The following is a 19,104-nucleotide window of genomic DNA, read 5'->3' as shown; positions in this document are numbered from 1 at the left end:
TGAAGTCTAGGTAGACCACATCTACAGCCTTGCCCTCATCCACTAAGCACGTCACCTTGTCATAGAGGGAGATCAGGTTCGTCTGGCAGGACCTGCCTCTGGTAAAGCCATGCTGACTGGGCCTGATCACCCGGTTGTCCTGTAGGTGCTGCGTGATAGTACTCAAGATAACCTGCTCCATGAGCTTCCCCAGCACCCAAGTCAGACTGATAGGCCTGTAGTTTCCCATAGATTGGCATCACCTTTGCTAGCTGCCAGTCTATCAGGGGCCTCCCCTGATAGGCAGGACTGCTGATAAATTATACTGCCTTTTATTTAATTTCACAGAAATTTACATACTAGCAAAATAATGGAGAATAAATGCTTAAAGGAAGAAGTAATTGTTCAGAGAACAGCCTCCAATACTAATTTGCACATCTCTTCTGAGATCTGTTTGGAAGAATCCAGTGTTATGGCTCTGGAGAAAAGAGGGTTCCAAGAGTCCTGGTCAATATACAGGGATTACCTCCAAGCTCAAGTGATGTCCATCCCAACAGGCAGGAGTTCAGGAAAAGGTGGCAGGAGGCCTACACACTGCATAGATGAACCAGGAGCTCCTGCGTGAATTCTGACATGACAAAGAAATGTACAAGAGGTGGAAGCAGGGGCAAATAACCCAGGAGAAATGCTGAGCTGCTGTCTGGAATTGCAGGGGTAGGGTTAGGAAAGCCAAGGCTGACTTGGGGTTAATCTGACAAAGGATGTGAAAGGCAAGAAGAAAGGCTTCTGCAAAGAAATAAACAGCGTAAGGAAGGATAGGGAAAATGTGAGGCCACTGCTGAATGAGATGGAAAACTGGTGACAAGTGACATGGACAATGCCAAGATACTCAGTGCCTTCTTCATCTCAGTCTTCACCACTCTGGCTGGCTGCAGGAATCTCTGGCTACTGAGACCAGAGTGAAAGTCTGGAGCAAGGAAGACTTGGCCTTGGTGGAGCAGGACCAAGTTAGGGAGCACTTAAACTGGAAACGCTTACAGAGGCAAATGGTTTGCACCAGTGAGTGCTGAGTGAACTGGTTGATCTCAGTGTGAGGCCACTCTCTATTATCTTTGAAAGGTTATGGCAGCTGGGAGAGGTTCCTGAAGACTGGAAGAGAGCAAATGCCACTCTTGTCTCCAGGAATGGCAAGAAGGAAAATCTAGGAAACAGCACTGGTCAGCCTCACTTCAACGACTAGGAAGTCAATGGAGAAAATCTTTCTGCAGAGCACATCCAGAAAGATGAAGGCCAAGCAGGTGATCTAGATTTATGAAGGAGAAATCATGCTTAATCAACCTGATAGTATTGTCACCTACAATGAGGTGACTGGTTTGTGGGTAATGGGAGAGCAGTGGATGTTGTTTACTGAGTCTTATTGATGTTGTCTCCCGTAACATCCACACAGAAAAGCTTACAGAGGGTGTGTTAAATAAGTGGACAGGCGAGTGGATTCAAAACTGGCTCAATGGCTTGGTCCAGAGGGTTGTGATCAATTATGCTTAGTCTAGTTGGAGGCAAGTCATTATTGGTGTATCGTCAGGGCTAGTACTTGTGCTAGTACTAAGTTTGCAGGTGATAGAAACTAGGAAGAGTGAGAGACACACTAGATGATTGTGCTGCTGTTAAAATGGACTAAGGGATATGGGTATAGTTGAAGATAGGGCAGATAGGAATCTCCTGAAGTTCAGCAAACAGAAATGCAAAGTCCTACATCTAGGGAGGTATAACCCTATGCACCAGTACACGCTGGGAGCTGACCAGCAGGAAACAAGCTCTGCTTTTTGTTTTTTGTTTTTGCTTTTGTTTTGTTTTGTTTTGTTTAATAGAATTATTTCATGTACCTCTACATGACTGGATTTTATATTTACAAGTAGATCATTTTAAATTGACATCAGTATTTCACCTATAGCCTAGATTTGATAGCTAGTTGCCTGTTCATCGATCAGAAACACTTCAGCATTTTAGAGTCACAGTGTCATAAAATGTTTAGTGGGAAGACTCTTGAGAGAAGTTTTGAGAACGAGTCATAACTGAGGACAACATGAGGTTAAATATATATCTGTAGAACAGTTTAAAAGAAGAAGCAGAAGCTCATTACCATTTAAAGGCCCTTTCTAAACAAGTGAAGGGAACAGATGTTGTGCCCAAATAGGGTCAGTGACTGGCAGGAAGTAGTTTTCTGTAGCTTAGGTGAATGGAATGAAAGTAGCATGGCAAATAAGCTAGGTAGAACTACAAGATGATTTCTACACTTGACTCGTTTAATACCCTTTGACAAAAAATGACTGAGATGAATGAACAATGCATTGTTTCGTTCTATCCCCCATCAGAGGTAAAATCTCATTCTTTTTCCCCCCCTTATTAATATGGAAAATTACTAAGGAAGGAAGGAACATGATTATTAGTTATGATTACTTTGTGGTCCCTGTGTGCAAAACATGTAACAATATGTAACAGGGAGAGAGGAAAGTATGCTGCTACAGTGTGCTCAGTAGAAAGTATACCTTTGTGCTTGGCACATCAGTGAAAACACTGCTTTTCTTGCTAGCACAAATCGTCAGGTGGATAAGTGGCAGAGCCAGGCCAGGTTCAATTTATAGTGCAAAAGTTAAGATTGTTAGAAGCTGAAGTAAATCACACCACCTGCATTTCTTGCAGTTTGGCTTTGGCCTGCATCAAAAGCAGCAACTATACATTCCAATCCAAATGCACTCAGTTCAGTACATCCATTGTCCTACTGCGGCCTCTGTTTTTACCTGATCACTGCAAACAGTGGCATTATAGAAATAAGTTATAGTAATGGACGTGGAATAGTGTGGCATGTAATATTGCTGTGTGCTCTAGAGAAGTTTCTGTCTGGTCATTCCCTCCATTTATACATACATGTGCAGATGTCATATAAAGAGGTGAGTTGTTGGATCTAGTTTTGATCTGCATATCAATGAATCTTAAAGGCAATAGAGTTAGCTGGTGGGAAATATCTGAAGCAGTTGCCATATGAACTAGAGTACAATGAAGTAAACATATTAATATTGAACAACTGCAGAATATTTCGTATTATGAGTAAATAGGCTTGTACTAGTTCAAAGGAGAAAAAAATCAACAATCAAACAGCTAAACAAACATCTCTTTTTAAAAAGGTCAGTTGATCTCTTATTTATTTTGATCTTTCTATTAAGATTAAGCAGAGAGTGCATTAGCTTTTGTACCGTGCTTAAATCACGTATGCTGTTTCAGTTTTAAAATAACAAATATTAATTTCCAAATCCAAAGGTTTCTTCTTCAAGGCTAATTGAAACAAACATACTTATTTTTCTAGGCCTCATTCCAGAAAACTCAAGTGCATGCATTCTTGCTTAATGCCTGGGGTCCATTCTTCTTTCTGCTTGAATCTTGAAGGAAATATAAAACTGTACGGTGGAAAGGATGGTTTTATTATGAGAAATCTGGAGTGTTTCTGAGTGAAGAGATGCCTTCCAAGTTTTGTTAGAGTACAAACAACTCTTCAGTAAGTCATGTTGCTCAGTAGCCTGAATATTAACCTCATATTTGTTACATTGCTGTTTACTTTTTTGTCACGCTGTGGAACCTGATACGTATGTGCCTGGTACAGTGCCAGTCATTGTAACTGTTAAAAATACTTGATGTTAAAATACCTCAAGTTGTGAAGAATTTTCTGTTCAATTCATAAGAAGATGAAGCAAGCAAACCACACACTATTACCTGTCTTCACATGACTTCTTTAAAATAATTTCCCCTGAAACTCCATAAAATTGTTTTATATGCATGGTTGGTTAAATTTTGAGATCTAGAAGTCTGTTTACATTTGACTAGAAAAAAATACATTTGTTCTCATCTAAAATCTGTGCCGAATATGCATTGACTTCATTAGGAACAGAACTGGGCTCAGTATCTGTGCCTCTTTAGGGCTGCGGGTGCGTTGTTTCTGCGTGTCTGGAATGCAGAGTTTTTCTGAAGTTATATTTTAAAAATAGCATCTTTTGCTTGTTGGAAAATCATTGTATTTTGCTGCATTCCTTCTTCCTGTACTATAAGCGTAGCTTGTGCAATAATGGTACTTGCATGCTGATTAAAAGCAGTGCTTTTACTTTGACTTGCTGTAGAAGTACCATACTGTTATAAATTGCTGCTGTGAACTTTTAAACTCAGGAAAACTTCTGAATAAACGTGATAAGGGATAAGGTAATCCCAGTCTCAGAATTCATTCCTTCACTGAAATAAATCACATCATTTTCAGCCTCACTGTTAACTTCTCATTTTTCTAGCAACAAGATGTTCTTCAAAATTCATCTTTATTTTTCAAAATCTCCTCCTGCTCCTATTAAGCTTTCCCCTATATATTTTTTATATTTTAAAGTTGACTAGACATATAATTTCCTTTGCATGATATATTTTTCTTGGCTTACATAGAAGGAAGAAAAGTAAATAAAACAAACTAGTACAAAAGAGGTGCTCAGTCAGTGAGAGACAATCCAGACACTGAGCAGAACAAGTAATAGAAAAAATGTTATTTTGCATAATTAGAAAAAAAACACTTTGGAAGCCCAAGAAGGTAACAAAAAGTGGTTAAAACTTCAGACTGCATTGTAGTGTCACAAACCTTTGAATGACTTAATAATGTTAACACAGTCTAGCCATGCCAGGTTGTCATGTTATTTCAATGCATGAACCTGAAGTGATACCTTTCAGAAGCAAATAAATCTCTGTTTGTGCTACAGTGTTTCCCTTTACATTCTTAAGTATGCTTGAATTTTTACTGATCATATTCCAGTAATTTCCCCCTCAGTGTTATTGAAGAGAATGTTAATGTGAATGAGGGGTTTTCTAAAAGTACATGTTGGTATAGTATTTAAGGTATTGCTCACACATGTGACATAAAGATGAAGCTGCAAGCTTTTCATGTCTTTGATGCTTTCCTCTTATGTTCTGCGTTTGTTACCTGCAGAGGTGCCCTCTGTATTTAGTGAATAAGAATTTTCAGTTGTTCTGGGGAGCTCCTACACAACTTCATGTAGATCCTCCGCCAAAGTCCATTGCACTGTTTTCGCATCATGTTCATTATCTGAATTCCTCTTGTACTGAGGGGCTCTGTTAACTGACAAGGACACAGACTGTGCAAAAGGCCAGACAGACACAGAGAGGTAGACCCAATACCTGTCCCAAAGAGCATATAGTCTTTAATATCAGACAGTACACAGCAGACAACAGTAGCATAAAGCAGTAAGATAAGTGTGATGGCTGGAGAGGCAGTGGTCTCAGCCAAGACTAGCTGTGCTAGGACCCAGTGACCAAGCTTTTTAGCTTTCATTCATTAGTGCAGTTCCCATGTTCCTTAATTATGGTAGTGCTTCTAAATGTGTTATAGTGCTTTCCTTGTGCTTTGTAGTAAAATAGCTAATACAAGGCCAAATTTATTTGGGTAGAACTTCACTGTTACAGTGGAATACAAGGGTGGAGGAACTGAATTCTAAGTTCTTGGTATTTCCTACTGCTGAAAGATGATGTGCCTTCCTGAACTGTGGGCTTTAATTGGGTGCTAGGCTTTTCACTGTCATTCAACATAATGCAAAATTACACTGTTCTACTTGTTTGACAGTGGAAAAAAAAAAAAAAAAAAAAAAAAAAAAAAAAAAAAGGACACAAAAAGTTTTTCTTTTCTTTTTTTTTCTTTTTTTTAATTCTCCTGACATTTCTTAATGCTAGAGAATAAAATTTGGACAGTTAAGAGATTTAAAGTGTTATTTGAAACATGTATTGTGTCCTAAATTTAAATATGTAAAGCCTTCGTTTTCCTGCCCACGAAGCTAGTTCATCTTGAGCTACTGTAGCATCTGATGCTTATGAAAGGCATCTCAAACATATAATTGTAAGATATAACATTATTTTAATTAAAAAGCAGCCATCATGGCATTCTGGGATTTAAAGTTCTAAGTCTTTAATATTAACTGTGCTTAAGGAAACAGCCTTTTCCAACCACTATAGAAGCATTTACATCTGATTTACTTTACATTTGATTGAAAATTTAAGTAAATCCCCAAATATTTTGGTTTAGTTGTCCTGAGATGTGGAAAATAAAATCCCAAGTGGCATTCAGTAGGATTTCATAGTTACAGCTGAAATAGACATTTAATTGACAGCAAATCTTTATTGTTATTTGTTCTCGCTATTTGTATATCCATAAATAATTAAAATGATACATTCTCAATTACCAGTGATAAGTTGTTTTGTTTTGGTTCAGTAAAGGACATTTCCCTTGTGCACCCTCTTGGATTTAGTCTTTCATGAGCAACTCTGAGGCTGTTCTTGGCTGAGGTACTGGTTCAGATTCCTTTCTAAAGCTACTGAATTCACTACAACTTTGTAACACCATAGTTTTGCGTTGAACAAGCAGAAGAAGAAACTGAACCTGATGCTTATTTACTTTCTGCCTCCATACCAGTCTTTTCATTCACTCACAGTTAATTGACAAACAGGCAAATGTTCATCTGTGTAGCCTTGTTCTTGTTTGATGTCTATGAGCATGGATAAGATAATGGCCATTGACTTTACAATGCAAAATCAGTGGCAGGACTGGCTTTTAAAGCATTCCCAGTGTTCCCACATTGAGTCTTCACCCTCATATGGCAGTCCATACCAGTCCCTTGGGACTGCTGTTGGTGAGGCTGTTTTCTGAGGCTGTGAGGTGAGACAAATCCAGGACTTGATCTAGGTTCAAAGAGAAACGCAAACAATGTAAATTTTTCACCTGTAGGCAATACCTGCCATCAGCGTAGAGTGGAGTTTTAGCGTTCACAGAAAATTATCAGATTTGTTTCCGTTATCTAATACTTCATTGCTTTTTTTGTTTTGTTTTGTTTCATTTTTACCGTGAATTGCTTTCTTTGTCTGTTTTATTATTATTATTATTTATTTTATTTTATTTATTTTCCTGATTCACCTAATTGTATTGAATGTTTGTAACAGGATTTGGGTTCAGACAAATAGTTTTAGCACAGAAGGACAACATCAGAGGAAATCCTCTGTTTTGGAAAAACAGTGACAATTGTTGTTTGAAAAGGAGAAGGATGGTGGTTTTTCTATTTTGTTCTGTTTTGCAACTTAATCACTGTTCAGTAAGTATCTGTTGCAAGGCAACATATGCAAGATATTATTATGCCAATACTACTATTGCCACATTTCTGTGTGGTAATTTTTAGCTGTATGACTTCTCCTAATGGAAATGTCTCATGCAACAATAAAAAACACTTTTTCTTGAGTGATTGTATATCTTTTATGCAGTTTTCTCCTATTTGCTTTGAATTTTTTGGGCAGACAGGATTTATTTTACTTGTGTAAGTATGTATGTGTCTCTCTCTCTGCAGACAGGAAATGCCTTTTGGGGGTTAAAATTTAATAAAATTTTAATGTACATCTTCCAAATTACAGTTAGGAAAATTGATTTGGAAATAAATTATTCATCTACTATCATCTGTTATTGGCAGTTGCAACTTTGATTGTAATTATTTTTACCTTGAATTTCATCAGTTTGCTTATTGTCTGCTTGTGAATGCTATTCAGATTGTGTATACCTCTGATGATATGCTGGATTCAGCCATTGCAAAGGTCTCAAAAACTGTCACAACCCTGGGTACTGTCCTTACCATATGGTTTGCATTACATATGGAGTAGTTCCACCCTCTGAAATTGTTTCAGAAAGTGCACCTCTTGAATGACACTCTAGGTACTGTCATGGAAAATCTTATTTAGTAATAGTATTGTTCACTAAGTTGATGTCCAGTTTCACTGCATTGAGAAAAAAATTGAAAATCTGTAATTACAGCAAACGAAGCATGAGTTTTGTACCCTTTCTTTACACATAACCAAGCACCATCTTCAGAAAGAGAATCTTTCCATAGAGAAAATCTGTTTGTTTTGATTACTGACTTTCTCTTCAACCGTTCTGTGTCTCATAGTCTCTTTTGTGGAGACAGAAGATACTATTTGAGGGAAATAATGTTACAAGGCTGTGGACAGACATGATGAGGTTTATACATCTTCAGCTGAAATACAGCCTTTTCATCAGCACATATGGATGTAGTATTTTTTTTTCCTCTATGGCTTCATGCAATTTAGAATTTAAAAATTTCAAAAGGATGAGATCTTTTCATTTGAGAATCTTGAGATATGTGTTAGCCAGGATTATAGTTCTTTTATCAAAGTTATATTTTTTTCTTGTTTGGGCTGGTGTGTTTTTCCAAAATAAATCAGTTTTAATAATAATAATAATATTTTTTAAAAAAAAAAAAAAAAAAACAATGTTGAGGTTACACACTAGGACGGTTTATTATGTGGCATGTTTAGAGTAGCTTTATTTATCTCTTCCATTAAACATACTGGGATTTTATTTGTATTTTAAAATCCATTTAAAAGGGAGATTCTAGTAGTTCCACAGAAACTATTTTGGCTCTTAAATTGCTCACTCTAAAATGGTTGACAGTGGAGATTTTGTATCATTTGGCAAAATCTAAATTGTACCTATGCAACAGTGATCACCAAGTGTCCATACAAACAATACAGAAATTGTTTTTCTGGGGTCTTGCGCTTGTAAAAGCAACTTGGTTGTTAATGTCATGGTGGTATAGGTGACAGAGCACTTTGCTACAAGTAAGCTGTAATGTTGCCCAGATACAACATGCTAAAGCACAAACCTTAAAAAAAGAAGTATTCTGAAATTCTATGCTTCTGTTAAGAAAGCAAAATCGGTAATGAGAAGAAGAATCTTTAGACTTGAATGTGTTGCCCTTATTCACAGCTAATTCCTTTCTTTGCAAGGATTTTGCCTGGTTTAGGTGATTGCCTCTAATAATAAACTTAGTATTTAGGAAGTTTGAAAAATGAACACCTTCTGATTTGTTTTACTTTATAGCTCCATTTTCTTACATAAGTTTGGAATGAGGGCTTTATACTGTGCTTACCTTTTTGTAGCTATCTCATTTCCCTTGCTTCATTCAAGACTAACTGCCAGAGAGACAAAAATAGGTAGCTGAAGTTGTTCTTTCACTATTATAAAATTATACTGAATACTTTGCCTTCAGTAGTTCAGTGAAAAATAATTTTAAAAAAAGTTTTCCAGCTCATTCAGCTTAAAACTATAGACGTGCTTCTTGGTTCTTCTTTCAATAACTTTTCAACAACATCTGTCTTAGGATCAGCTTTGTGCTTGTCCGGGTTTTTATCAAGGAGAAAGAGACTCATGATTAAGATTTTGTCTGCCAGTAAGTTTAACACCTGCAGAAAAGTGGACAGTCTTACCCACACATAAGTGACTCATACAATGATTTTATTTAGACCTCCACAGCTGACTTGTCATTATTCATAAATGTATTTCTTGGCAATTGCCATATGGGTAATCTGGGCTTGCGTTTTTTTTTCTTCCTTTAGCCATTTCCTTTTGTTATATACAAGTGCTAGCAGGATAAATTTCCTTCCATAATAATACTTAACACTTACGTACTGTCTCACATCATGTAAAAAAGATTATCACTTTTTTTATCAGCTTCTTCTAAAATAGCTTCCTCCTCCACTTTTATTTCTGTTATACTTGTCTTTGGTGACAATGCAAGACTTCGTTCTACTTGGGATTAAGAAAGTTGTGTTTTATCTTTGATCTTCTGAATGATTAAGCTGCAATTTGTTCATAAATATATATTGAATTTTCCAGCCAAATTTCTTGTTTTGGAAGAGAATTTTTGCTTCATTTTCCCCTTCCTGTGAGAAAATGTTGAAGAGCCCTGAAAATCACTGCACATAGATATACTTCTGCTTTTGCCTTGGTTATTGTTCAGGAGGAAGTGAAGTTGCAGGCTGAGGACAGATAAACCACCAGTCTGTAAAGCACTGTCTGCATTACGTGTCTGTATGGAGAGTGGAGATAAGGTGTGATAGGATTGTGGTTTCTGTGCGCAGCATGCTGCTCAGTTCTTTTCTGCCTTCTTGAGCAAAGGAAAATTGTAGTAGCAGAAGTCGCTGTGTTCTGGCCAGTAAAGTAATAGCATTCTTAAGAGAAGATAGGTCATTAATGTCTGTGGTTAAAGGGTGGTGAGGGTGCTCAGCATCTTAGGTGTTTATGCTTATATTGAACTTCTGGAAAGACAGAGTGATGCTGGGTAAAGTAGTTATGACTTCCATTTCAAGTACCACTTAGCTATCCTTTCTAAAAAAAACAAATGACTTTTACGTGATACACGGACTAGAGTTGAAAAAATGTTTAGCTTGTAGTATTAATTTATGGAAGACTTGTCTGTTTACCCTATATGTTTTCAACAGTCTAGTAACTATATTAAACTATTTCTGTGTGGTTTTGACTATTTAGTAGACAATCCATTTTTCTTTTCTTAATTAGGTCTTTACTACTATGCTGAGTCACACAAGATGTCCATAGAAGAATAATGGAAGCCCCTGAATACCTTGATTTGGATGAAATAGATTTTAGTGATGATATATCAGTAAGTACATGTCTTTTTATTTATTTATATTTAAACTTTAATATAAATTGAGGGATTTTTAGGTATCTCAGTCCTGATATAACAAACAAGACACCAAAATGATGTTTTACTTCTTTTTTTTTTAAATCAAATAAATTTCAATTGGAAAAAACAAACAAACAAACAAACAAACCAAAAAAAAAAAAACAAACAAACCAAAAAAAACCTATCTCTCACCTGTGAATTGCTCCTTCTTCATGTAAGTTGTTGTTTTGCCCTTACTGACAGAAGCCAGCTCCAGTCCAGCAAGATTTTATCAGTAAGAGTAATACAGCTTCTTGTGACATGGGAGAGTGCAACAAGAGGCAGAAGGACTTCCATGGATTCAAAGTACTGATCTTTAATGTCAAACGTCAAATAACTGCAACTGTAACTGCCAGCAAAAAAAGGCTGTTTTTCTAAATTATATTGTTAGTGGTTCTTACAGAAAGCACCGATATAGTGTTATTCTGTTACTCATAATAATGTTGCTCCTGCCAATATTCCCGCTTTTTTGAGTTGCCAGTAAGCTGAGTATCTGATAAACAAAGGACTTGAATACACAAATTAAATCCCCCATAAGAAGAATTTATTAATTCAGTTTTCAGGTCAAAGAAAGTATGCTCCTATCTCCTTCAACATTCTTCATAAACTTAGTTTGGGATAGTGTTGTTGTGTTTTGTTTGACTTTTGTTGTAGTTGTTTTTTTAAAAAACAAAACAAAGGCCTGTTTTTTCCTTTAGTATTGGGGACTCTTGATTCATTTTAAAACATTCCAGATGCTTTATTCACAGACAGATTCCTTTTGGAGAGGATTTTAATTTTAGATATTGTAACATTGAAATTTATTAAAGAAGAATATGGCAAATGCCCAAAATATTACAAGACAATAAGCCAGTCTCGAAAGAATACCTTATTCAGGGCAACTTTCTTTTTATTACTGTTATATAGTAGATCATGTCCTGGTATCTGTTTCTATGCTCAGTTTTGCAGAACTGTAAAGCATAATAGATGTAACCTCTCCATGTCTCTCCCGTTGTGACTGTTGCTGCATACTGATGGGTTAGGTTACTCACTTTTCCACTGAACAGCTCAGGCTGCCTGCTTTAATACACTGTTCTCTCATTGGATGCTGAACAATGACTTTAAAAACAGCACAAATTATAGAGGTAGTGGTTTTATTCCCACTTCAGCAGGTAAGGGAACAAAGGATTTGTTGCCAGGAGCCAGATAAATAAGAGAATTCCTAGTTATTCTAGTGCTCTACTCGTCTGTTACTGTGTACAATTTAGAGATGCCTGACATTCACACTTTACTATTAGCCTGCCGTGTAAAGAGCAGCTGCACAGCACTGGAGTCAGCAATTTAAATTGCTCCTTTTGGCCCTCTGGTTTTAATCCAGTGCAGAAAAGTACTGGCTATAAATAAGGGCAGCAAGAAGGTTGTTAAATGATGCACTCGTACCTGAGTTAGAAAGCCACTGTGTTAGCAGAGGTCCTTGTAGACCATTTCAGCAAAAATGATCAGAATGTAATAGGCATAGAAAATGGACTAGGATTTATTTTAAAAGGCAAATGGACTTGTAAGTGTTCTTGCTTTGTTTTTTGATTAACACTGTAAGTAAGTAAATGAAACTACATGTCTCCAAAATAACATGTTTCTTTGGAAAACTAAGATGATAACATTTGCAGATGCATCTGGTATAGTATATTTGAGTGTAATTTAGACAACAGAATAGGTTTATGGGACTCTTGCTTACATTAAACAAAAATAATATTCTGTTCACAGTGACATTAAAAACCAAACTTACTATTTTCATTTATTACTTCATGAATAATTATTCACACCAAAAAAAATAAGAATAAAAAAAACCCTAAGACCTTTATTGCATTAAATGACAGTATGTTTTAAACTTTCCCTTTTTCCCTTTACTACCCCCGATTTTCCCCTAAATTTATCCCTGCTTCTAGGTTGTATACCATTGTTATGGCTACTTGAAGTTTTCCTCATCCTTTAATTAAAATGCAGAATTTCTATTGCACAATTAAGCAAATGGAAACTATTATAATAATTTATTGGTTTACAGAAATAATACCAAATATCTCTACACAATATATATAAACCAGAGCTTCTGGTGCTAGATATTTGTAAGCTACCTGGAGCTGAGTTTGTAGATATTCAAATAGCTTTGTAAGAAAAAAAAAAAAAAAGCCTTGCTCTGTGGAGCCAATGCAGGACTGTGTCTAATGTTTGTGAAATGTGAAAGCAGCGAAAACAGTGAATGAGTTAAAACACAATGAAGAAGCTGCCTAGTTGCCAAATATTTCAAAATACTTAAACTTCATGTCCATCATCAGTAAACTATTTATAGTCAGGATTATGGCCTATCTCCTGACCCCCCAACTTAGCAGGTGCAGGTTATGTCCTGAGCTTGCTGTAGCCCTACCTTGGCTATGGACAGAGTTGGTGCACCCCTCGGGCTTCCACAAGTGTGCAAGTTATACACAGCCAGACTTCCTCTACCCAGCAATCAGGACTTCAGGGCTCAGCATGGAGAGTCCTACACAGCTGTGCAGAGACAGTCACTGACAGCAATGGCTTGATTTGTTTCCCACCCATGTGATTAACACCTACATAACTGTCTTTTTTCCACTCTCTCTCTTCTCAGAATTTAAAAAATGCAGATAGCTACTAAAATGTACTTAGAAAATAGTAGATTCAGGCAGACATTTTGTACCTTTAACAGAATTAGTGTCAGTATAGGTATCTTTTGAAATTAAAGCAAGAATAGCATTAAATGTGTATATAAAATTGTATAAACAATGCATAGCCCAAATAACCGAACTGGTATTCTGAAGATGCTGATCACAGACACTAAGTAAGAAACTTTTTGCATGGGGGAGACCAACTGTTGTTGCCTTACTTGTTCTTAATGTAGCTAGCTGCTCCTAAATAAACATCTAGAACAAAGGGTAGCGTTACAGATTAAGCAAAAGTAATATAAATATATTAACTTAAGGGGCTTTGAATATTAATCATAGAATCAATTAGGTTGAAAAATACTTCTAGGATCATCTACCCCAACCGTTGGCCTAGCACTGCCAAGTCCACTGCTAAACCATGCTACTAAGCTCTACATCTGCATGTTCCTTGAATACCTCCAGGGATGGTGACTCAACCACTTCCATGGACAGCCTGTTCCAGTGCTGCAAAACACTTTCATTAAATAAATTTCTCCTAATATCCAACCTAAACCTCCCCTGGCGCAACTTGAGGCCATTTTCCCTTGTCTTATCACTTGGTGCTTGGGAGAAGAGCCCTATCCCCACCCCACTATAGCCTTCTTTAAGTCTGTTGTAGAGCACGGTAAGGTTTCCCCTGAGGTTCCTTTTCTCCATGCTAAACAACCCCATTCCCTCAGCCACAGCTCATTAGACTTGTTCTGTAGACCCTTCACTGGCTTTGTTTGCTCATCTTTGGACATGCTCCAGCACCTCGATGTCCTTGTAGAGAGCAGCCCCAAACTGAACGCAGTGTTCAAGGTGCGGCCTCCCCAGAGGGCAATCACTTCCCTAGTAATGAAGTGGTTTCTTTTCCACTATAGCAATTAAACTGAAATGAGGCCATTGGATGGCATACAGTAGTAACAACACCTGGGAACATTATGAAGAAGGAGGGTGTCTGTTTTCTCTATCTAAACAAAAACAAGGAGCTGTGAATGTCAGATCAGGACATAATCACAAGGGTCTTGATCCAGTGGAGGTAAATTAGATGAGCTTTGGTACTGACTCCAGATGAACCAGGACATAGTGCTTAGTATTCTGGGGTTGTCATTGTTCTGATGACATGATCTGAGAGTCATGCCACCTGTCCAACTTTGCCATTTGACTCTGTTTCAGGAAATACTAAAGATGTTCTTGACAACAGAAACTTAAAAACTTAAAATGTTATTTTCACTTTTTTTTTTTTTTTTAACTCTCATACATGCATTTCTGTGCCACAATTTGTGATCCAGTATTTCTTCTTTCTGCTACTTCACAGGTATAAGTGAGTCTGCAAGTGGCAGACAAGTTGCACAGCCAGAACGGCCTTGCTAGAGATTGAAATTTTCATTCTCATGTCTTGTGTTAAAATTCTTTGCATTAAAATTTGAGAACCAAGTGAAATGTAAATTGTTGACATTTTCCATTCATTCAAATTTTGTAGCCCAGTTTTACATGACTTACAAATGTTTCTATAACAAAGGAGGTTATATTTTCCCCTTGGTATTGTCTGTTGAAGAAAATTGGGAATGTGGGAATATCTTATATTTAGGCAGTTGTTACTGACTTTTATTTCCTGTTAATACTTTTCCTCCATCTTGCAAAGTTCTTAAGGGTTTTCTAAAATTAACTATGTCAGGTTGGCCATAGGAATGCCTTAAAAGCAGGGGAAAAACAAACAACCCTCACACAGCAGTCAAAAAGGCTATTACGTGCATTAACCTGGGAAGAAGCCTGTTACTGAATTTTACTGTGAACCACAACACACTTTTGTAAAATAGCAAAGACCACAGATACATTAACTGGCAAAGCAGTCTGATGTACTTACCTCTCACACTGTCACCTATGCCTTTATTTATGATCCTCAGCTCTTGGTTGACTTGGTTACTTTGATGGGGAACTGTGAGAAATTGGGTTTATTTTTCATGTAGAACGATTTAAGGTTATAGAACGAGAAGTGGGAAATGATGAATACTAAAAGTCATTGAGTAGGCAGTGAATCTCAGTGATGTTCTGGGGGAGAGCTGCAGTTTCAGCCTCTTTCTCTGTCACTCTGATACTCCTAATAACCTTGAAATTCTGGTTGAAGAAAAGCTAGAAAATGTTACTGATAGATCAGAGTTGGAACTAGAATATGTGAGAAAGTAGTTATAGAAGGAAGAGCTGGCAATGCAGTGTGCTTATGGTTGGGAATGGTCCATTTTAAAGAGCAATTTTAGTTGCTTGCTAGACTGAAAGCCAGTTCTCCACAACTTGGCCACAAAATACAGATGGCAGAAATGTAAATGTGCAAAGTCTTTTTTGTGAGGACAGAGGTGAGTGGGAGGAAATCTGTTAATGAAATCAAACCAATATGGTGAAAATGCATAATCAAATTTATAACATTGAATTAATTTTTGTAGTGGGGAGGGTCAAATGTAATTGAATACATTTTAGTGAATGTATTGAAGCAGAAAAAAAATGTTTTTTATTTTTTATTTTTATTTTTATTTTCCAGGAAAGAACAGGAAAAAAAAAAACAGAGAAGGGTTGTTTTTTTTTTTTTTTTTTTTTCTTTTTCTTTTTTTGAGGGTGCCTGACAAAACACATAGCAATGGAATACAAAAGGCCTCATTCTAATTGAATTACAAACTGTGTAATAGTTTAAACTGCACCAGCTGGTCTTATGAAGCTACCATATTCCTTGGAGACATGTTCCTTGGATTCTCTTAAGAATCTTACTAGACCAGTTCAACATTGCCTTCTGAATCTTTGTGCTGAAATAGCAAGATGTATAGCTTAACAGCTCAATCTTTATTAAACAATAACTACAGTGAAGCAAAGCACATGGTGTTTGTGCATGTGTGTGTTTAACTTGTATTAATTTGTATTTAGTAGCATCTTTCTCTCTCTCTCAGTTCTGCTGTTTGTTGCTTTAAGTTGTCAGATCCTAGAGCAGTCACAGCCTTACAGTCAATCCCATTTTTAATGAGGATTGGAGTCACTGGGTAGGTCTGCTACACATACTAATTAATAAGTTCGTTGTTCATCTTGGGAATACTTATGAGAGGTTCTTGTTGTAGCTGAGGTTTATCAATACATCTCTGAATCAGGCCAGAAAAGGAAAAAGTGAGGCATGGGAGGTTTTTGAGGCTTAATAAAGTAACTACAATCAAGTGAACAACAGTCTTACTTAAACTTGCACCAGAAAAGTAAATAAATTCTGCAATTGATAATGAGGTTGGCTTTAGATTATTTTGAAGTAGAGTGCCAGCTGTGCATTAGAAGCAAATCAAACCCTGAATGACGAGCTGTCAGCAAAAACTAGGACAATGTATGACCATTTATGTTTTGTGCAAAAAGCTGGTGGGGTTGTAGTTGTATAAGTAGTTGTTTTGCTTCACTGGTCAATCACATACCAGCAAAAAATATCTGTTTCCTTGAAAACATATGGAGTTTATGTATTCTTTAAATTTTTTCAGTTGTGCTTATCCTAAGTGCTTTTTTATGTCTTAGTTTCCAAAATGCTGTTTTTAATAGTTTTTTTTAGTGGGCAAAGCCATTGATCTTTCACAGGCATAATGATTTTCATTTGCTTAAGTGAAGATTCCTATAACATTTAAGCATTATGTTAAAGAAGGCTTCATATTAAGTAACTTAATTTCTGGTGTTTTTTTCTTTTTATTTTTTTTTTTCTTTTTTTTTTTTTTCCCCAGAGTTTATAGTTTTATAACTCTGGATCATATGTATTACTGAGTAATTATCATATGTATTCCACAAGTTTATTAAAAAAATAAAAATAAAAAAATCTGTTTTGTAAGATACCCTTTTAATGCTGAATTTAGAGAAAAACATACCGATCATTATCAGTCATATACTGTCACGTCACAGTAATAATGCAGGATTATTTCAATAAAGCCTGAATTACAGAAATTAGTTTGTTGTCTGATAATATACATATATATGTATCCACCCCTGAAAATAGATCTCTTAGCTGTAAATACATGCCAAGATGGGCAAAGTGAGACCCTACATCTTTACTGTGAAGTCTAGATTTATTTTTACCTTTGATATATCTGTGCATTCCATTGAAAGAATGTGTAAAGTATATTTGTGACTTGAATAATGGTGATATACAGGAAGGAGAACTCTGAGGTGGGGAGATGCTTTGCTGTGGCTTTGAAAATCCCTTTGAGATCTCTTGAGGTGGGACACAAAAGCAGACATCATATGCTCTTTTCATGCAAAGATGAGAAACCATCACACCCCCTGAAGTACCCTCAGCTTGGTAGATCTAGACAATGCCAATGGTATCAGGACCTCTCGGAAAGTCTTACGTTTTATCTTTTTAAAGAAATTACTTCATATATTTTTTTTTTCATTTTTTTACAGTATTCTATAACTTCTCTCAAGACCATCCCAGAATTATGTAGAAGGTGTGATTCACAAAATGAAGACAGATCAGGTATGATTCCTACTTCTGTCCACCCATCATTTTCTAGGCTGCTTTTTATCATGTACAACTTGGCAACAATTGCTTCTTGGCAGTGTTCTGTTTTGTTTTCTCTCATTTTTGTACAGCTTTCTGGAAACATGACTTTTTTTTTTTTTTTTTTTTTTTTTTTTTTTTTACAACAGATTTTATTTAATTAGAAGGAAAAAAAAAAGTTCCAAAAAAGGATTTGGCTGTATACAGATAAATGTAGGGCTTCATCTCAGCAGCTCCAAACCACAGTATATGCAACAATTTACTTGAAAACCCGAGAAACCATTGGTGACAAGACGTAATAATGTAGGCGCCAATGAAAAAATGTTGGATACATTTACTACCCATATGGCCATGACCAGTTTGAGGGATGATGTTTTGCCAGAGTCTGAAACTGTATCAAGGATGCTACATGATAGAATCCACTCTAAGGCATACTGTACTAGTTAAGATTAAAGCAGAGTTTTTGAGTTTAATAGTGTAAACTAAATGAAGAATCATGGCATATAGATGAGAACCAGCTGGGGACCTTCCCCCTTCTCTCCCTCCCCCCCAACAAAAAGTGCATTCAGTGTTGTTTTTCACTCTGTAAATCAGATTAATCCCTTTTTGTTTTTCTCTTCCTGATGGAGGAGAAATGAATTGGTGAGAGGAGCATTTTTGTTGAGCTATGAAAAGTTTATTGTGCTTTCATCTGATGCTTTAATTGAATTTTCATTAATGTTGTTGAATCAAAGACTTTTATAACAGAGACGGCAGACCTGGAATTTGTGGGATGATAGAAGGCTTTAGGAACTGTGCTATACTTTGGCAACTTTCATTTCTATATTTCCTTTCAGAGAATTGTAAATTTCTAAGCTGCGTAACTAAGTTGAAACTTTATATGAGCTAGTTCTTCTGCCAGAGTCATTAATGACCAGGTCACCATAGCCCTGTGCCACTGCCCTTGACGAAAAGGGAAGTGAAGCTTTCCTTACCTTATGTTCTTGTGGTGTTTTTGCCCACACAAGGCACAGTGGTTATAGTGCAACCAGCGTTACCTGCTGCAAGCAGAAAGGCATGGAATACGAGGAAAGGGAGAGGGTCCCCAGTCTCCCCACCACCTCAGTTTTCTCTGTCCCATCCTCTCCCTGTACGCTCATTCTCTGCCTTTACACCCTCCATCTTTGACATCCCTTGCCTAAGTCCTTGGCCCCAGTCCTCCCTTCTGTCCTCGTGCCCAATCCATCTTGTTTTGTCTCTGCTGTTGTCTCCTCCCTGTTCTCCAATTTCCCCACACACAATCTCCCTCGTATTCTTGCCTCTATACTTCCATCTCTTTCCTCCCTCTTTC

General features: G+C 36.7%; 1 protein-coding gene across 2 annotated transcripts in view; it reads left to right on the top strand.

The window, feature by feature from the left end:
• The window catches only part of SNCAIP (synuclein alpha interacting protein), a 91,430-nt gene that overhangs the window by 24,342 nt on the left and 47,984 nt on the right, over positions 1-19,104 (top strand). For both annotated transcript variants that reach the window (XM_035310107.1, XM_035310108.1), the window contains exons 3-4: positions 10,424-10,526; positions 17,678-17,750. In XM_035310107.1, coding sequence (XP_035165998.1) covers positions 10,470-10,526; positions 17,678-17,750 — 130 coding nt within the window. In that variant the 5' untranslated portion in view covers positions 10,424-10,469. The remainder of the gene's footprint in view (positions 1-10,423; positions 10,527-17,677; positions 17,751-19,104) is intronic.

The sequence above is a fragment of the Oxyura jamaicensis genome, chromosome Z, assembly GCF_011077185.1.
Source record: "Oxyura jamaicensis isolate SHBP4307 breed ruddy duck chromosome Z, BPBGC_Ojam_1.0, whole genome shotgun sequence".
NCBI classification, from domain to species: domain Eukaryota; kingdom Metazoa; phylum Chordata; class Aves; order Anseriformes; family Anatidae; genus Oxyura; species Oxyura jamaicensis.
The sequence above is the reverse complement of the archived record's forward strand: the minus strand, read 5'-3'. Positions and strand labels throughout refer to the sequence as shown.